The 18755-nt window shown below is 40.7% G+C and overlaps 1 protein-coding gene across 1 annotated transcript in view; it reads right to left on the reverse strand.

Moving 5' to 3' along the window:
- Positions 1-18755, reverse strand: part of Rhoa (ras homolog family member A) — a 33717-nt gene that overhangs the window by 5560 nt on the left and 9402 nt on the right. The window contains exons 2-3 of the mRNA XM_010615568.2: positions 4286-4443; positions 775-895 (exon numbers count right to left, since the gene is read on the reverse strand). Of these exons, the coding sequence (XP_010613870.1) occupies positions 775-895; positions 4286-4441 (277 nt within the window). The 5' untranslated portion in view covers positions 4442-4443. The remainder of the gene's footprint in view (positions 1-774; positions 896-4285; positions 4444-18755) is intronic.

Below are 18755 nucleotides of genomic sequence, written 5' to 3' on the forward strand. Positions count from 1 at the left end.
TTTTTTTTTTTTTTTTTTTTTTTTTTTTTCCTGAGACAGGGTCTCACTATGTAGTTGAGACTGACCTGGAACTCACTATGTAGCCCAGGCTGGTCTGAACTCACCAAGCTATCCTCTTGCCTCAGCCTCCCGAGTGCTGGGATTATAGGCATGTGCCACCATGCCTGGCATGGCATTGTATTTTTAAAGTGCCAACAGGCTGATGGTGATCATTTGTAACTCCACCACAACTGGCTAAAGGGTTGATACTTTCCCTTTTTCTGTGGTGGTAGTGAGGACTGAATCCAGGCTCTTTGCACTAAATAAGCTAAATCCCCAGCCCCTTTTTCATTTTCAGAGAGCCTAGCTAAATTGCTCAATTGCTTAGACTGGCCTTGAACTTGTAAACCTCCTGTCTTGGCCTTCCAAAGTACTAAGATTATAGGTGTAAACCACTACACCTTGCAGCAAGGTAGATACATTTTAAAAACAGAAAATAGGGTCAGTGGTATAGTGATATAGTGTTTGCCTATCATTACTTGGGTTCAATCTCTAGCACCTCAATAAAACAACAGCAACAACAACAACAAAACACTTATGGTAGTATGGGAGATATAGGCTGAAAAGGGAGCTATAGTCCATGTTCTACTGTTCCAAAACTCGAAGGCTTTGGCTACTGATGACTCTTTTTCTGAAGCTCAGGCCTGCTTTTCAAATGCTCGATGCCTGGGAGAGGTCTGAAAAACCAAATGTCCATCATGTAAACAGTGACAAATAGGCTGTAAGGCCACTCACCTAAACTATCAGGGCTGTCAATGGAGAAACACATCAGTATAACATCGGTGTCTGGGTAGGAGAGAGGTCTCAGGCGATCATAATCTTCCTGTCCAGCTGTGTCCCACAAAGCCAACTCTACCTGTGATGGAAAAGCAAACCACCACAGGAATAGAAGGTTAATTCCACTACCCACTTTTAGAAAAAGTGGCACTCACCACAGTACGTTCAAAGAGAAAATCATTCCAAATAGTACAACGAAAGTGTTCATTTTTTATGAGAACCAAATCCAAATGCAGAGGTATGTGGTATTATTCCCCTTGGTCATCGGTAATAGGGATGGAATGCAGAATCTTCGAACTGAGATTTATCCTCAGGCCTTTTTATTTTGACACAGGGTCTTGCTAAATTGTCTGGGCTAGGCTCAAAACTTGCGATCCTTACGCCATCTTTACAGTGCTGGAGTTACAAGTGTGAGCCACTGTGTCTGGTTGAGTGTGTCTACATTGTTTTAGGTTTCAATTTTTCAAACTAGCAAATTTGAGAACAGATTTAAGTTCTGAACCAAGTAGCATAATTTAACTGGTCAAAGTAACTTCATAGTTTGTAAGAGGTGTTTTACACCAAGTACAGGAGCATGTGCCTGTAGTCCCAGCTACCCGGGAAGCTGAGGCAGGATTGCATATTCAAGGTCAGTCAAGTAAGTGAGACTGTCTCAAAATAAAGGGCTGGGGATGTAATTCAGTGGTACAGTGCCCCTGGGTTTAATCCCTAGTACTGGACAGGGGCTGGGACCAGAAAGTGTTCTACTAGGAAAGAAAGTGGGATGGGTAAGAAAGGAAACCAAATTTTAAATAACATGGCACCAGGTGGATAAGGGAAGACAGGGAAATATCACCCCAAGTAACTTTCCTTAATATATTTTCACTCAACCATTTCCTGACTTTGTTTCATTCTGCCCCAGTATGTAAACACTGACACCCTCCCTATTATTGTGGATTGAAAACGCAGCTTCTGTATGCTAGGCAAGTTCTCTACAGGCAACCTATAACCCCACATTTCCTTCTCATTATAATTATTATTTTAAATTGAGACAGGGCCTCACTGAAATACACAAGCTGGCTTTGAATTTGTGACCCTCTTGCCTCAGCCTCTGGAGTAGCTGGGGTTATAAGCATGTACCACAACCTGGCAGCAAACTTGTATTTGAGTTGGTAGTAAAAAAAGATACCATGCCAGATGTTCAGATGTTATACAAGGCCTAAGTGACACATCCAACCCCAACCAACTCCTCACAAATGCTTTCAGGGTACTGGGTCTGTCTCTTGTCAGAGGGGCCTTTCTGTTAGGTCATGCCTCTTACTGGAACCATGATCACCCACAATCCAGTAAGACTCTCCTAATAAATACATTACATGAACATTCTTAGGCAATGCCCTCTCCACCTTGGGGACTCCCAAGTTTCTCTGGGGCAAGAAGCTAAACTGTCACAGCTTTCTTCAGATCAAGGACCTCTTCCTGAATGAGGGACACACATAGCTTGCCATGGTCAGTCATGCTCAAGGTTGGCAGCACAAGAAAACAATCACAAGAGCTGGGTGGGCATGGTGGTGCATGTCTGTAATCCCAGCACCTGGGAGGCTGAAACAGGAGGATCCCTGTGACTTTAAGGCCAGCCTGGACTATATAGTGAACTTCAAGGCCAGATAGAACTATATAGTGAGTCCCTGGCTCAAAAGACCAGAAGAAACACTAGTTTCAAAGAATACACACAGAGAACTGAGCTTGAACTAGCAATTGTCTGAAATGCTCAGTCACCTTCAAGGTGGGATTCAAAGTATTTTGAGGCCAGAATATCTTGTAGTTTTTTTCCTTGTCCCAGAAAAATGCCTGGGTTTTCAAATGGTGTGATAACAGTGAGTGCAGCCCACCCTGCATTTGGATAAAGTGGAATACAAACTATGAAAACTATGTTTTGAATGTGGTATTTCAGGCCAATCTTGGTACTAAGTGCTTTCAAACAGTTTCAATTACTTCTAAGAACCCTGATGATATCTGTAAAATGGTAAAGGAGGACTCAAAGAACAGCCAGTTTACCCATGATCACAGAAATATAATAAGAAATCCTGGAATTCTAAGCACCCTGAACCATGTTTTCACATATGGTGCCACAGACTAGGGCTGAGTGACTCTGATACAGAAAGGGATAGTAAGTAAAACAGGCAAGTAAGAAAGAAGAAAGGGGGTGGAAGTATGAAATCATTGTTAGCAGAAGAGACATACGACTGAGCATCTGTTTAAGAGGACTGAGATCATTGGAGCACTCTAGTTTTCATCACCCAGCTGACCCATTTAGGGTAATTTCACGTATAGGAGGTAAGGTAAGGCACTGCTTTGACAACAAAAGGGAGTATATAAAATAAAGTCCCTAAGAACTTTGTTTTAATCTTGCCCTGGGGTTTTCAGGACAGACATGGGGAAACATTGTCCTTGCCATCAAGGCAAGACATTGAAACAACTAAGGCAAACTATTTTATTTTAAAGATTTTTTTTAAAAAAGTGATGGAAATATTGTTTATACTACTCATGGTGTCAGATCAGTATAACCCTTTCTTTTTATTTATTTTTTTGGTACCAGGGATCAAACTCAGGACTTTGTGCTTGCAAGGCAGGCACGATGCCATTGAGCTTAAATCCCTGACCCCAGTATAACCTTTAGAGAAGCATAAGCAGTAAGGACATCTTGAATTAGTTGTGTGGATTTTTTTTGTTGTTTTTTAAGACAGGGTCTCACTATATAGTCAAAACTAGTTTTTGAATTCACTATGGAGCCCAGGCTAGCCTCAAATTTGTGGCAATCCTCTTGCTCAGTCTCCCAAGTGCTAGGATTACAGGCATGCACTTCCACACCCGGCTATCTCTTGAATCACTGATCTCATAAATGAGCATTGGGTATGATACACTGACAGAATTAATTAATTAATTAATTAATTTTTAGAAAACTGGCATTCTCTGTTCACAGTTTTGAGATTTTATTTTTATTTATTCATTTATTTATTTTGGTACTAGGGGTTGAACTAGGAACCTTATGCTTGTGAAGCAGGCAGGAGCACCACAGAGCTAAATCCCTAGCATACTGACAGAATTCAAAAAACAAAACAAAACAAAACAAAGTCCATCCATACAAAAAGGTTTGAAGATTATTTCACAGTATGTTTCAAATATAAATATGCTTCAAAAGACTGCATATACTAAGGCTGCCCTATGTAAAACACTCATGAATGTGAATAAAGTCTGGAAAACAATAGTTTAAAACAAACACAAAAACCGGGTGTGGTGAGGCATGCCTTTAATCCCAGCACTCGGGAGGCTGAGGCAGGAGGATCACTGTGAATTTAAGACCACCCTGGGCTACATAGTGAGTTCCAGGTCATTCTCAACTACAGTGAGACCCTGTCTCAAAAAAACAAAAAAACAAAACATCACAAAAAACAAACACAAACACAAGTGGACTAAAATGACAATAACTCACCTGCTTTCCATCAACTTCAATATCTGCCACGTAGTTCTCAAACACTGTAGGCACATACACTTCTGGGAACTGATCCTTGCTGAAGACTATGAGCAAGCATGTCTTGCCACAAGCTCCATCACCTACAATCACCAGTTTCTTTCGGATAGCAGCCATCACTGAAACACAAAACAAAGTTGTTCTATAGAATGCATAAGAAGCCACACATAGGATGGTAATGGTGGCACATGCCTGTCTCAGGAGACTGAGACAGGAGGATCACCATGTGTTTGAGGCCAACCTGGGCGACACAGGGAGTTCAAGGCCAGCCTAAATCATATAGTAAGACTGTCTAAACCATCCCCTCCAAGAAGAAGCCCCAAATAGCCTCAGACTATGACACAGTTTTGTGCCCATGGTACACAAGCCTCAACTAGTATACCTGAGTTCAAAATTCTAAAGCCAGGTATGGGGCATGGTAGCACATGTCTATAATCCCAGTACTTTGAAGGCTGAGGCAGGTGGATTATTCAGAGTTCAAAGCCAGGCTGAGCTAACCAGTGAGTTCAAAGCCAGACTGGGCTACATAGTGCTATCTTATCTCAAAAGAACAAAACAAACCCACCAAAACAAAAAACATACATATCTGTATCTGTCTATAAATAGATTATATATATATATATAAATTACACTGATCCACAGAAGGTTTTGCACCAAAACCTATTTAAAATTATACTTACTGGTTAAAAAAAATGGATAGGGCCAGGGATTAAGCTCAGTGGTTATGCCACCCACTTCACAAGTGCAAGGTCCTGAGTTCAACCCCTATATCTGCCCCCCGAAAAAAACCTTTCCCTGTAAGATCAGGAATAAGTCAAAGCCACTTCTACCCAATATGCCATTTGAAGTCCAAATCAGGGCAATTAGGTAAGAAAATGAAATAAAAGACATTCAGGGGGTTGGGGATGTAGCTCAGTGGCAGTGCCTAGTATGGCAAGGCATGGGTTTCATACCCAGAGTAACACACACACACACACACACACACACACACACGATTCTAGTTGGTAAAGGTGGCACACACTTCTAGACCTAGCTACTTGGGAAAGTAAAGCAGGAGGACCACAAGTTCAAAGCCAGTCTGGGCAACTTTGCAAGACTGTCTCAAAATAAAATATAAGGGGATTTAGCTCAGAGATGCTGCGCCTGCCTTGCAAGTACCAGGTCCTGAGTTCAATCCCTGGTACCTGCAGGGGTGGGGGATGCTGGAATGTAGCTCAGTGCTATAGAGTCCCTTAGCTTGGCTCCCAATATTGCAAAGAAAGAGAAGGAAAAAATGAATCCAGCTTGTAAAGGAAAAAAGTAACACCATTTCAATTCATACATAATATGATCTTTTTGTTCCCACCCTACCACTGGGCATTGAACGTAGCCCTTTTTTTATTTTGAGACAGGGTCTTCCTAAGTCATTAAGCAGCCCAGACTGGGCTCAAACTCAGGATTGTCCTGATTCATCCTCCCAGTGTGCTGGAATTACAGACATGTACCTCAACATCAAACTATTTTTGTATTTTTGAGACAGGTATATCCATTTCAAGTTATGTGTTCTGCCATCACAAACAGGCCTATCTTAATCCAAATCGTAAATAGAAAAGCATTCTGGCACCTGAGGAAATTACAATAAAAACAACCAAAACCCCCCAATAAAACCCAAACTATAATTTATTTCCCACTCCTGTGCAAATAATTTCAGAATGAGTGTCCAGGAAAAGTAAATAAGGGGTTATGTACGGTGGCTCAAGAAACCCAACAATTCTAACTTCTTCATTGAATAGGGAGCACACTGACAAAAATGTTTTTTGTTTTTGTTTGTTTGTTTTTGTTTTTGGTATTGGGGATCAAACTCAGGACCTTGCACTTTTAAGGCAGGCAGCAGAACCACTGAGCTAAGTCCCCAGCTCTCCCACTGATAAATGTGAGGGGCAGATTTATTTAATTTTTTTGAACTCAGGTCCTGCACATTGTACTACTGAGGTATATACACTCAGGCCTACCCTTATTTTAAAATAATGGATCTTCCTACTCCATGCTTCCCTTGGTTACCTTACTTGTTCTGGCATGGCTGTAGTCCCAGCACTGGGGATGCCGCTTCATACTCAGTTTCTTATATTCTTCCAATCTGCCACCTACCAAACTTCTAATGAAATTTCTCAGAAGTCACTAATGACTTAGCATCATAAAATCTGACCCATTAAGGGCTGGAGATTTAGCTTAGTGGTTCTGCCACCTGCCTTGCAAAGGTCCCAAGTTTGATGCCCGGTACCAAAAAACAACAAAAAAATCTAATCCATTAGATTTTTTTTTTTTTTTTTTTGGTACTAGGGATTGAACTTGGGTCCTTGCACTTGCGAGGCAGGCACCAGAACCACTCAGCTAAATCCCCCGGCCCTTGTTAGTTTTTTATTGTGATAACAACTTAATCTTCCTGGATCTACCTGACAAAATATACTAGGTATGCTGATCTCTAAATCTCCTATCTCCTTAGCTACAGTTTCCACACCTAATCATCCCCCTTAACACATACACACAGTTATTTGCTTTACTCTTCCAACACTTTACCTATCTCTGGGACTTCAGTCCTTCAAGTATTATTTTTGTGCATGTGACTCCAAAATCTCCAGTCCCTAGCCCAAAATTCCTGTCCAAGAACAACTTTGTTCTCCATCTGTGCCTCAATTTCTCTAATATATCATCCTGACCCTGGTGAATCTCTTTACAATTCTTCCAATCTTGGTGATAAAAAGAAATTTGCAGTGCTAATGTACTCAACTCATTCACTGTAGAAACCCCAGTTATATGGTTCTTCGCTTCATCTTTCTTCACTTCATGACTACTGTCAGGTTCTGGGAAATTGCACAACTTCAACTCGCTCTCTCTCTCTCTCTCTCTCTCTCTCTCTCTCTTTCACAAACACTTCACAAATTCGAAGGTTGTTCATATGCAGGCACGAACCCCACCAAAAGCCAGTAGAGCTAACTCAAAGGCTAAGGCTGGAGGATTGAGAGTTTCAGACCAGACCAGTCTGGACAATTTAAGAGCCAGTCTCAAAATAAAATAAGGGCTGGGAATGTAGCTCAGTGGTACAAGTCCCATTAGCCCAAAACAGATTAGAATTTTCAGTACAAGGGTCCCAATGCTGCTGCAATCTTAAATTCTGACACAGATGGTCCCTTAAAAGTTTCAAAATCGGGGCCGGGGATTTAGGTCAGTGGTTCCACCACCTGCCTAGCAAGCACAAGGACCCCAGTTCAATCCCCGGTACCAAAAAAAAGGTTTCAAAATCCGCAATACAGTATTTGATCAGGACCTTGAAGAGTGGGAGCAAAGTCCCCTGAAGGGAGTCAGAAAGAATGGTGCTGCTCAGAAGGGTTTTCTAAGGTAAAGGTACACCAGAGCAAATTATCTCAATGACCTTAAACAGAAGAGTGCAGACAGAAGACTGGAAAATAAGGCTGAAAAGACGGGTGATGACTTGGAAGGACCTGGAAGTCCCAAGCAACTTCAATTTATTCTGAATGGAAGGAAAAGCCATTAGACTAGCATGATTAGATCTATGATTCACAAAGAAAGCCTTGATGGCAGCATTACAAAAACAAAAACACCACTGTAAAGGTGTAACAGTGCTCAGCGACCACACAAGGCAGCACAGGCCTATAACCCCAGCTAAAGAGTACCAGCTGAGGTCAGCCTCAACAATTTAGCAAGGCCCTATTTCAAAATACAGTAGAAATAACAAGGGCTGGTGGCGTAGTTCATTAGCCTCTTGGTTCAATCCTCAGTAACAAAAAGGAAAGGGAGGTTGCTTTTGGAAAGGGAGGCAGAATGCACACAATCTAATGAGCCTTTTTCCAAACCCCACCACAAGCCAGGTGTGGTGGTGCATGCCTGTCATCCCAGCCCTTGGAAGGCTGAGGCAACAGGATTGCCAAAGGTTGGAAGCCAGCCTGGGCTACCCAGTGAGTTCAAGACCAGCTTGAACTACAGAGTAAGAGACCCTGTCTCAAAAAGAAAAAGAGATCAAACCTCACAACATTTCACCCCAATCAGCAAAAAGACTGTTGCCCAGATGAACTATTTCACATAAAAACAACAAAGCTTAAGTGTGTGGAGTGGGAATAGGTAGTGCTAACAACTCAAAAGAGGTAGTCAGGAAAGGAGCCAGGATACTTAAAGAAAAGTTACAAATGTATGAGGACCAACACAAAGCAAGAAAGGAGACCTTATGTATGAAGAAAGGCTTCAGAATTCCTAAGTACCAAAATGGCAAGCCAATCAGAGGATCTCCAGCAATAGGAGAAAGCCCTATGGTCTGGCACCACTAAGAGTGAATTGAGATGTGGCTGGTGAGACAGGTAAAATGTTCTTGAAAGTTAGCACATGTGTGTTATAACACAGATGGACCTTGGAAATATAATGTAACAGAAGTCAGTCACAAAAGACAAAATATCCACAGGTTTGGTGGTATATATCTGTAATCTTAGCACTCAGGAAGCTGAAGGAGAGAGTTGCTGAGAGTTTGAGGCCAGCCTGGGCTACATAGCGAGACGTTGTATCAAAAAACAAAAACAAAACCACAAAACCCATGACTCCATTTCTCTATAAAGAACAGGCAGGGCTGGGGATTTAGCTCAGTGGCACACAACCTGCCTCATAAGCGCGATGTTCTCAGTCTGAGAGAGATGAAAAGCAGATTGCCTATAGCTAGAGGTATGTGACAGTTAACCTTGACATTGACCTGAATGGATTAAAAGACAGGTAAAGGGGAATTATGAGGATCCTAAATTTATCAATGGATTAAATACTGATGAGTTCACGGGCTGGGGATTTAGCTCAGTGGTTCCAGTGCCTGCTTCACAAGTGCAAGGACCCAAGTTCGATTCCTGGTACACACACACACACACACACACACACACACACAAAATTGATGAGTTCATAGCTGAATGAGCTATGAGGTGGTAGTGCCTAGCTGGAGGAAGTAGGTCACTCAGTTGTGACTTTCAGGGGTGTAACTTCTCTGGTTCCTTCCCCTTCCTTCTCTCAGTTTCCCAGTGAGCAGCTTTTTGATGATCTACTCACCTCAGGCCCACAGCCACGGAACCAACCAACCATGAACTGAAATCTGAATCCATGGGGCAAAATAAACTTTCCCTCCTTTAACGTGTGAGTATCAGGTACTTTGGCCCAGCAACACAAACATGGCTAACAAAGGGTAAAGATTAGTAATGACAGATAAAGAATACAAGGGTTCTTTTTGAAGCCATGAAAATATTCTAAGACTTCAGTGATGCATGTGTGACCAATTCAGTGAAACACTGAAACCTGAAACTTCAAATGGGTAATCTGTGTGATTTAAGAAATATATCTCAAGAAAAGAAATATATCTCAATAAAACTGTTACTAAAAGAAATTGGTTAAAAAAACTGAACATCAGCTATCTGGGAGGCTGACATGTCGTTCAGGCTGGCCTAGCTTGTTTTTTTTGGGTACCGGGTATCAAACTCAGAACCTTGTGCTTGTGAGGCAGGTGGCGGCACCACTGAGTTAAATCCCCAGCCCTCTTGCCTGGTTTTTAATTCTAGCACTTGGGAGGCTGAGGTAGGAAGATCACAAGATTGAAGCTAGCTTGGGCCACAGAGCAAGATTTCTGTCTCAAAAAAAAGAATGCTTACTTCAACAATATTTATAATAGTAAAAGACTGGAACAACCTTTTGAGGACTGGTTATCTTATAATACATACAATGGCATATACTATGGAATCAAAAATAATTTGTATTCATGATTTCTGAGACAAGATTATTAAGTGAAAAGGGTTCCCACATATGGTGTCATACCATTATGTAATGAAGATATGTAGAGATAAGTAACAGCTCATGGCAGAGCTAGTAAGTACTCACTGAAGAAGGAAGAATGTTGGTATATGCACATACTAACTCTTCTGGAAGAACACACAAGAAACAACTACCAGTGCCTCTAGGGCTCACACAGCCTTCTGCATTGTTTGAATTAACCAAACTGTGCTTTCAAAATGATTAATTTTAAAACAATGACTTGGAAAAATGTCTAGTACATTAAGTGGAAAAAGGAAAGAATAAAGTAATACATACATAAATAATTCATCTTGGGGTGTGACCTGCTGAACCTTCAGAGGCATCTGCTTTCTCTTTACCATGTATTTTCCCTTTCCCTAGTCTATCTAATAGTGGCCACCCCCTTTTTCCTAGGAGATAAAACAAGAGCTGCACATAACACTGCTTTCTATCTTCTAGAAAACCAAGAGTTATATTATATCCTTTCCACAGAGGTTTTCCTCTTATACTAGTGCAAATTCTTCTTCATCCCTGAACTACTACAGTATGTACTTGATCTACTCAGTGCTGTTTTGCAAATGATATGTAAGCTTGAATAACCTGATACTTTGTTCTGGTAGAGAAAAGGATCTGGAACAGGTGCTGGGTTCAAAGCAGCTGTGCAACTTTGGGCAAGTTACCTAATCCTTCCGTGCCTCTATTTCCTCATCTGTTCCAATGGGGAAAATCATGATACCTACCTACATAGGCTAATGGTAATTATTAAATGAGTTAATACAGGAAAGCAAATCCTGGTATATGTAACAGCTAATGTGCAACTGTTTAATACAATTACCTGTAAGTTTTTTTTTGTTTTTGGTACTGGGGATTGAAATTGGGACCTTGTGCTTGAGAGGCAGACAACAGCACCACTGAGCTAAATACCCGGCAGACCTGTAAGGGCTTATTTTTTGGTACCAGGGATTGAACTGGGGACCTTGTGCTTGCGAAGCAGGTGGTGAAACAACTGAGCAAATCCCCAGCCCCCCATCTGGAAGTTTTAGTACAAAGAGCTGTATCTTCATTTTTATATTCCTACAACATTGAGCAGGTTCAAAATTAGCATTGAATGGAATTACATTTGTTCAATGGCTGAGTTAAGAATGAGAAACATTTTCTTAATGAATAAAAATATGTTGATAAATTAATTTTTTCACTTTTTTGAAAGGAGAATTTCAAAAGCTCAAGTTACTAAAATAGCCTTCTACTTCCTTTAAATTACTTCCCTTTCTTCTGTAATGGCCTTCATACTATTCAAGTAAGAAGTTACAGTACTTCTTTCCAATCAAGACCAGGCAAGTATGTAACAAGCCATTGTATTGAAAGCTCTATAGTCAGCATGGTGGTCAGTGGTTCAGGCCTGTAATCTCAGCACTTGGAAGGCTGAGGCAGGAAGATCAAAACATCAGGCCTAGCCCAGTGAAGTTAGCCAGACTATCTCAAAATAAAAAGTAGAGCTGGGGATTTGGCTCAGTGGTTCCGCAGCCTTCCTTGCAAGTGTAAGGACTCATTTGATCCCTGGTACCAAAAACAAAACAAAACAAAAAACTACAAAGCCAGGTGTAGTTGTGCTCGCCTGTAATCCCAGCACTTGGGAGGCTGAGGCAGGAGGATCGCTGTGAGTTCGAGACCAACCTGGGCTACACAGCGAGTTCCAGGGCAGTCTGAACTACACAGTGAGACCCTGTCTCAAAAAACAAAACAAAACAAAACAAAAAAGCAGCACAAGAGCTGGGAATGTAGTTCATTAAAAAGGCTGTGGGACCAATCCCCAAAAGAGGGGAAAAGAATGACTGAATACCTGCCTTACCACCTCGGGTATTGCAAAAGCCTTGAAAAAATTAGTACTCCTGGTTTGTGGGGTCTTGTTTGTCTTCAGTGCTACGGATTGAACCCAGAAACTTCACACTGAGCTATATCTTTTTTCTTTCTCCTTTCCTTCCCACTACTTCATGGTGCAGGGGATGGAACACATGCCATGCAAGTGCTCTACAACCAAGCTATATCATCAGCTCCTCACCTTTTTTTTTTTTTTTTTTTTTGGATCAGGGATCAAATTCAGGACCTTGCACTTGCCAGGCAGACTCAGGGCCACTAAGCTACAACCCCAGCCCCCCTACCACCTTTTAAAAATTTTTTTGAGATAGTGCCTTGCCAGTTTGTGCTCAAACTTGTGATTCTCCAGGCCCAGTCCTTGGAATACTGTACAGAGCAGTTTTCTACAATGAAGAGATTACAAAGGATCAAAAGAACTTGTGATAACTAATACTAAAGATTGCAAATACTTTTTCCATAAAGTAGAACACAATCAAGGTTATCTGAATTTAGTGTTTTCCTAAAATAAAACTTTCCCCAACCTAACAGTACTTTCCCTATAGCATTCTTCTCTTGCATTCTAGTAAAGAGATCCTGAACAACAAAGGGCCTGGGATTGTGCAGCATTGTTAATGTGCCTGACACTGTCATAGTGTTTATTTATTATAGTGGGAGGATGAGTACTATAACTTGATTTCCAGACAAACTCTAAAAGGGGTTAGCTAACATGTTTGAAGAAGAGCTCCAATGACCCTGATCCATTCCACCATCACCATCCAAAGAACAACTATCATCCCTACTTGAACAAATGTTACATTTGGATTTCAAAATCTAAGTCCCAGCTTGGATGTGTCAATCACAAACATCTACTATAGCAGCTATTCAGTAACATCAGAAAATATTCATTGCATAGGCAAGTTACATGCAGCCAAAGCAAAAGGCTTTAGTAGAGGTTTATTTTAGTTATAGGTAGCAACAGAGTAGAAAGCAGGCAGTTTACAGTAGTGGTTAACCAGCTATACTACTGAGAGTAAAATCCCACTTTATCACCTATCTCCAGGCTTTTCAGTACCAGTATCAGCTTCAGTAATATTATCAAGTGACAATATAGTACCTTCTAAACAGGTTGTTGTAGAGATTACGTATTAGAAAGAGATTAAAGTGGTGAACATTAAATGAATGATCATTATTTATTCTTTGAAAAAATGGCAACCTCCTTCAAATTCCAACTGTTCCAAAACTCTCCTGATCAATGTTTTTTTAGGTTTTTTTTTTTTTTTTTTTTTTTTTTTTGATACAGAGTCTCACTATGTAGAGTTGAGACTGACCTGGAACTCACTATGAAGCCCAGGGTGGTCTCGAACTCGCAGCAATCCTCCTGCCTCAGCCTCCCGAGTTCTGGGATTACAGGCGTGCACCACCAGGCACGGCTCTGACCAGTCTTTCTTAAAACAAAAACTTTTAATAGTCTACCAAATACCCACTTTTTTCGAAGTGTATATCCCATCCATACATCATCTTATCCTCTTCTTTCCTATAAAAAATAGCTTCAGAATTATAGCCCCCAATTCATCTAAATGCCTTAGCACAAGTCATCTAAATGCCTTAGCGTCAGATGTTTCCGTTTTGTTTTTTGACTTTTGGTTTTTTTGCTACAGGGTCTCACTATGTAGTTGAGACTGACCTGGAACTCACTATGTAGCCCAGGCTGGTCTCAAACTCACAGTAATCCTCCTAACTCAGCCTCCCAAGCACTGGGATTACAGGCGTGCACCACCATGCCCAGCTGAGTCAGATGTTTCTAAATACAGTATTTTTCAGATTCTGAAAAAACAATATGGAAGAAACATCAAATATTATACAACAACCAGAAGATTAACTGTTAAGTAAAATAAATGGATATTCAGACTAAAAAGACTAAACAAGCACTCATCATGATGTTCCAGTCATGTTTGGCCATTAACTAAGTGTTTAGTTTTCACAACTTTTTGAATTGCAGCTCTGACATCCTTAACCCAAATGATAATGTTTTTAAAACACATGCAGCTCCTTCTCAATACTTTTTTTTTTGTACTGGGGATGGAACTTGGGTCCTTGCAATTGCCAAGGCAGGCGGCATTAAAAAATTTGTTTTAGCTGGGCGTGGTGGTGCACACCTGTAATCCCAGCACTCATGGAGTCTGATTTTTAGTTATCATGATTGATAACTATGCTATTAAAAAAGCTGACTGAGCCTCTCCTGATATTTCTTACAGGAGAGGTGTGCTGAGGGCCGGGGATTTAGCTCAGAGGTTTGGTGGCCTGCCTTCCAAGCGCAAGGACCCAAGTTCAATCCCCAGTACAAAAAAAAAAAAAAGAGAGAGAGAGAGGTGCTGGGTGTTAAAGGAGTAGTATGACTAGACCAAAGTTCAGGGCTGACAATTTGAATTCTACAAATTAAATTAACTAAATTTTGGTAACTTTTAGAATATACATTTTGCAGTACTTTCTTATAGTTGCAAGAAATCTGCCAGGTTATAATAAGTGCACTGCAACAACATTTATTAGCCAGACATACACATTATAAGCAAGTACAAAACAACTTACAAACAAATTTCTTGGCTACTCCAGCCAAGAAACAGAAGTAAAAATAATTCAATGAATAATTATGCATCTTTTGTCAGATCAAGACATTTACAATATTTTGGAAAGATAATGAACAAATTTCCATGCAGATAAAACAATTATGGCTTTAAAATGCCTAACTCAGCACACCAAAGATAATCACAATTTAGCAGGGTGTGGTGGCCTATGACTGTAAACCCATAATCCCAGCACTGGGAGGCTGAGGCATGAGGATCGCTGAGAGATCAGACCTGCCTTGGGCTACATAGTGAATTCCAGGGCAGTGTGAACTACACAGTGAGACCCTGTCTCCGAAAGAAAAAGATAATCACAATTTTATCTCATAATTCTTCAAAAGGCTAATTATTCAAAAGAAACAGTGACGATTACAGCAAACCTATCATTTCTCAACTATTCAAGAAATAAAATGTTATACAGCATAGCTTTGGACACGACTTAAATTTTCTTTTCTTTTTTGGGTACTGGAGATTAAATTCGGGACAGCTTGCGCTTAGAAGGCAGGCAGTGGAATCACTGAGCTAAATCTCTGGCCCAACATGACTTAATTTTCACTTTTTTACTTCACTCACTAAAGATGTAACATACCAAATATTTCAACAACAAACAGAAAATACAAGACAATCTCACTTTCCAAGAGCTGATAGATAAGAATGACCAAACAAGACATTTAAAAAAAGGGCTGGGGATGTATGCAGTTGAGTGTCGTCACAGCTGCATGGAAGGAAAGTGCAAGGTCATAAATTCAATCCCCAGTACCAAAAAAGAAAAAAACAAAACAAGACATTTAAAAAGAAAACACAGCCAGGCGTGGTGGCGCAGGCCTGTTATCCTAGCACTGAGGAAGCTGAGGCAGGAGGATTGCTGTGAGTTCGAGAACAGCCTGGGCTATATAGTGAGTTCCAGGTCAGTCTCAACTACATAGTGAGACCCTGTCTCAAACAAACAAACAAACAAACAAACCAAAAACCAAAAACCAAAAACCATGGCTGGGAATGTAGCTCAGTATTACAATGCTTGCACAGCATATATAAAGCCCAGAATAGCCCTTCCCCCCAATAAAGTAGACACCAGATTAGAAACTCAGTTCATAACTCTTCTTGACATCCATGTGCCTCAGTTATACGATTCAGTGGTATCTTGAAAGTATCCCTCCCCACTCCCTCTAGCATCTAGTACTGGGGAATGATTTAGCCCACATCCTTCACAATGACCTGCATATCCAGCCCTTTTATTTTTTGAGACAACAAAACAGAAGATACAGTAATCTCAAAGCATATCTATCCTTGGGAAAAACAGTAAAATATCCTAAAAGTCGAGATATTACATACTATTATTTTTTTCCTCCTTTCTTCTGCCCTGATTAAACCCCATCAACATTTCCAGCACTCAATAACTGCCTGCTTAGGGCTAGTTCCCTATTTTAAGGCCTTACCAGAGTCCCCATTAGGCACCTCAAGTGCCCTCCTGGTACTTCACATTTCTCTCTGCCTTGTTCAACACACCCTTCCTAGGTTTCTTTCTGCCAAAATCCACTAACCTAAGAACATTGCAGTATTTGTCTTATTCATCGTTGTCAGACAAGCACAGGCACTAGCACATAAGTTATATGTTCAAATAACAAATTGTTGCTGGGTGTGGTGGCTGGGGCAAGAGGATCATCACCACATTCAAGGCCAGCCTGAACTACATAGTAAGACCCTGTCTCAAAAAAGCAAAAACAGGGCTGGGGATTTAGCTCAGTAGCACCATGCCTGCCTTGCAAGCGCAAGGTCCTGAGTTCAATCCCCAATGTTGCAAAAACCAAAGAAACACCACCACCAAAATCCCAAAACAAAAAACTCCAAATTGTTAACAAATTTCCAGGAACAAAGAAATTTTACATAACCAATCTGTGATACAGATTTCTAAAAGCAAATGATTACAAGATCTGCAATAAATCACAGTGGTGAGTGAGACTACCACTTAGGATACTGTTTTAGTACTTTAAGAATTTACACTCCAGGGCTGGGGATTTAGCTTAGTGGTATAATGGCGTGCCTTGCAAAAGCTCAAGGCCGCAAGTTCAATCCCTGGTCCAAAAAAAAAAAAAAAAAAGAAAAGAGAGAGAGAGAAAAGGAAAAGAATTGAATTTACACACTCTAGGCAGGGTATGGCTGTTCCCATCTGCAAACCTATAATCCTAGCTACTCAGGAGGCTGAGACAGCAGGATCCCAAATTGCCCAAGTGGGCAATTTAGCAAAACTTCATCTTTTTAAAAACAAAAAGAAAACAAAAAACCTCTTCCAGAATTATAGAAATTCCGCATGTCAACATAAACTTCAATTATCTGTAACAACAGGAAGCACTAAAATTCAGATCCTCACTGGGAGTGGTTGCACACCCAATTTATAATCCCAGTACATGGTAGGCTGAGGTTGGAGGATTGTTGTTTAGAATACACAGTAAGACCCTGTCTCAGAAAACCATTAACTAATTAATTCAGATCCTCCTAAATTTATTTATTTATTTATTTAATTTATTTAGGTTTTTTTGAGACAGGGTCTCACTATGTAGTTGAGACTGGCCTGGAACTCACTCTGTAGCCCAGGCTGGTCTCCATAGTGATCATCCTGCCTCAGCTTCCCAGTGCTGGGATTACAGGTGCGGGCTACCATGCCTGGCTAAGATCCTCCTAAATTTAAATGCTCATATTTTAGATAATTCTGTAAGTCTAATAAGCCAATAGATTAGTTCACAACAGTTAGAAAAAAATATGGTAAAATGGAGGAAATGAACTGGGTGTAGCAGCCCACACCTATAATCCCAGCCCTGTGGGAAAATGAAGGAGGACTACAAAGTCTTGCAGAGCCAAGACTAGGCAATTTAGCAAGACCTGTCACAAAATAAAGGGCTAGGAATGTAGCTCAGAGCAAAGGCCTTGATTTCAATCACTAGTGCTGAGGGGCAGGGATTGGGGTGGCCTTAATCTCAGAACTCAGGAGGCCACAGTAGGAGGATTACAAGGTCAAGACCTACCTGGGCTACACAGGGAGTTCAAGACTAGCCTGGACTATGTAGGAAGACTCTGCTTAAAGTAGAGTGCCCTTCAAACCACACAGTCCCAAAGCAAGGCAAAAAAATTTCCGGGTACACCTCAAAATCCTTTTGGAGGGAAGCCTTTAGTCACTGCAAAGGAAGCTCAGTACCTAAACTATGTAAAACAGAAAACCAAGACATCAATTAATGAAATAAAACAAGTTTTAAAGTGTAAAGAAGCTGGGCACATGCTTGTAATCCCAGCTACAGTGGGGGATGAGGTGGAAGGACCTCAAGTTCAAGGCTCAAGCCCAGGCAACATAGAAAGATCTTGTCTTTTGTTTGTAGACAGGGTCTTGCTACTATACAGTCTGGCCTCAAACTCATGAGGATCCTCCTGCCTCAGTGTTCCAAATGCTAGACTAGAGATGTAGCGAGTGGTAGAAAGCACTTACAGAACATGCATGAGGCCCTGGATTCAATCCCCAGTACCAAAAGATAAAATCAACAGAGTATTTTGTGCTTCATTAATTCAAAGGGAGAAAATCCCTGTATTAAAATTACCTGTTTTAGTACAATTGGTAGAAAATTGTCCTACTGGGGAGTATTTAACTTGAATGCACAAAGCCCTGGTTTTGATTCCTAGCACCACAAAAAAAAAAACAAAAAAAAACAAAAAGTAAATATTCTAAGGTTAACATTAAAAGGATGCACACACTTAGGATTTGACTTTCAACAGCCTAATTCCCTTCTACCATTGCCTCCAAAACAATGATTGTCTGTACGATAAGCTTACAGAGAAGGATTAACTACAAAATAGTCCCAGTGAGTTACCCAATGCTCTCATCTTAGGCAGATACCAGAAACTATCTCTTTCAAGGTTCCACAACTAACTTTTTTTTTTGTACCAGGGAACAAAGTCAGGACCTTGCACTTGCAAGGCAGGCATGACACAATTGAGCTAAATCGCTGGCCCACACAACTAACATTTCAAGAAAACAAAGAACTGAGATTTACCTGGATCCACTTATAAAACTTTTCAGGGTGGTAGCTCAGTCAGTGGTGTTACCACCTGCCTCACAAGTGCAAAGTTCTGAGTTTGATCCCCAGTACCAACAACAACAACAACAA

Source organism: Fukomys damarensis, unplaced genomic scaffold (genome assembly GCF_012274545.1).
Source record: "Fukomys damarensis isolate Sample0158 unplaced genomic scaffold, DMR_v1.0_HiC HiC_scaffold_37, whole genome shotgun sequence".
Lineage (NCBI taxonomy): Eukaryota > Metazoa > Chordata > Mammalia > Rodentia > Bathyergidae > Fukomys > Fukomys damarensis.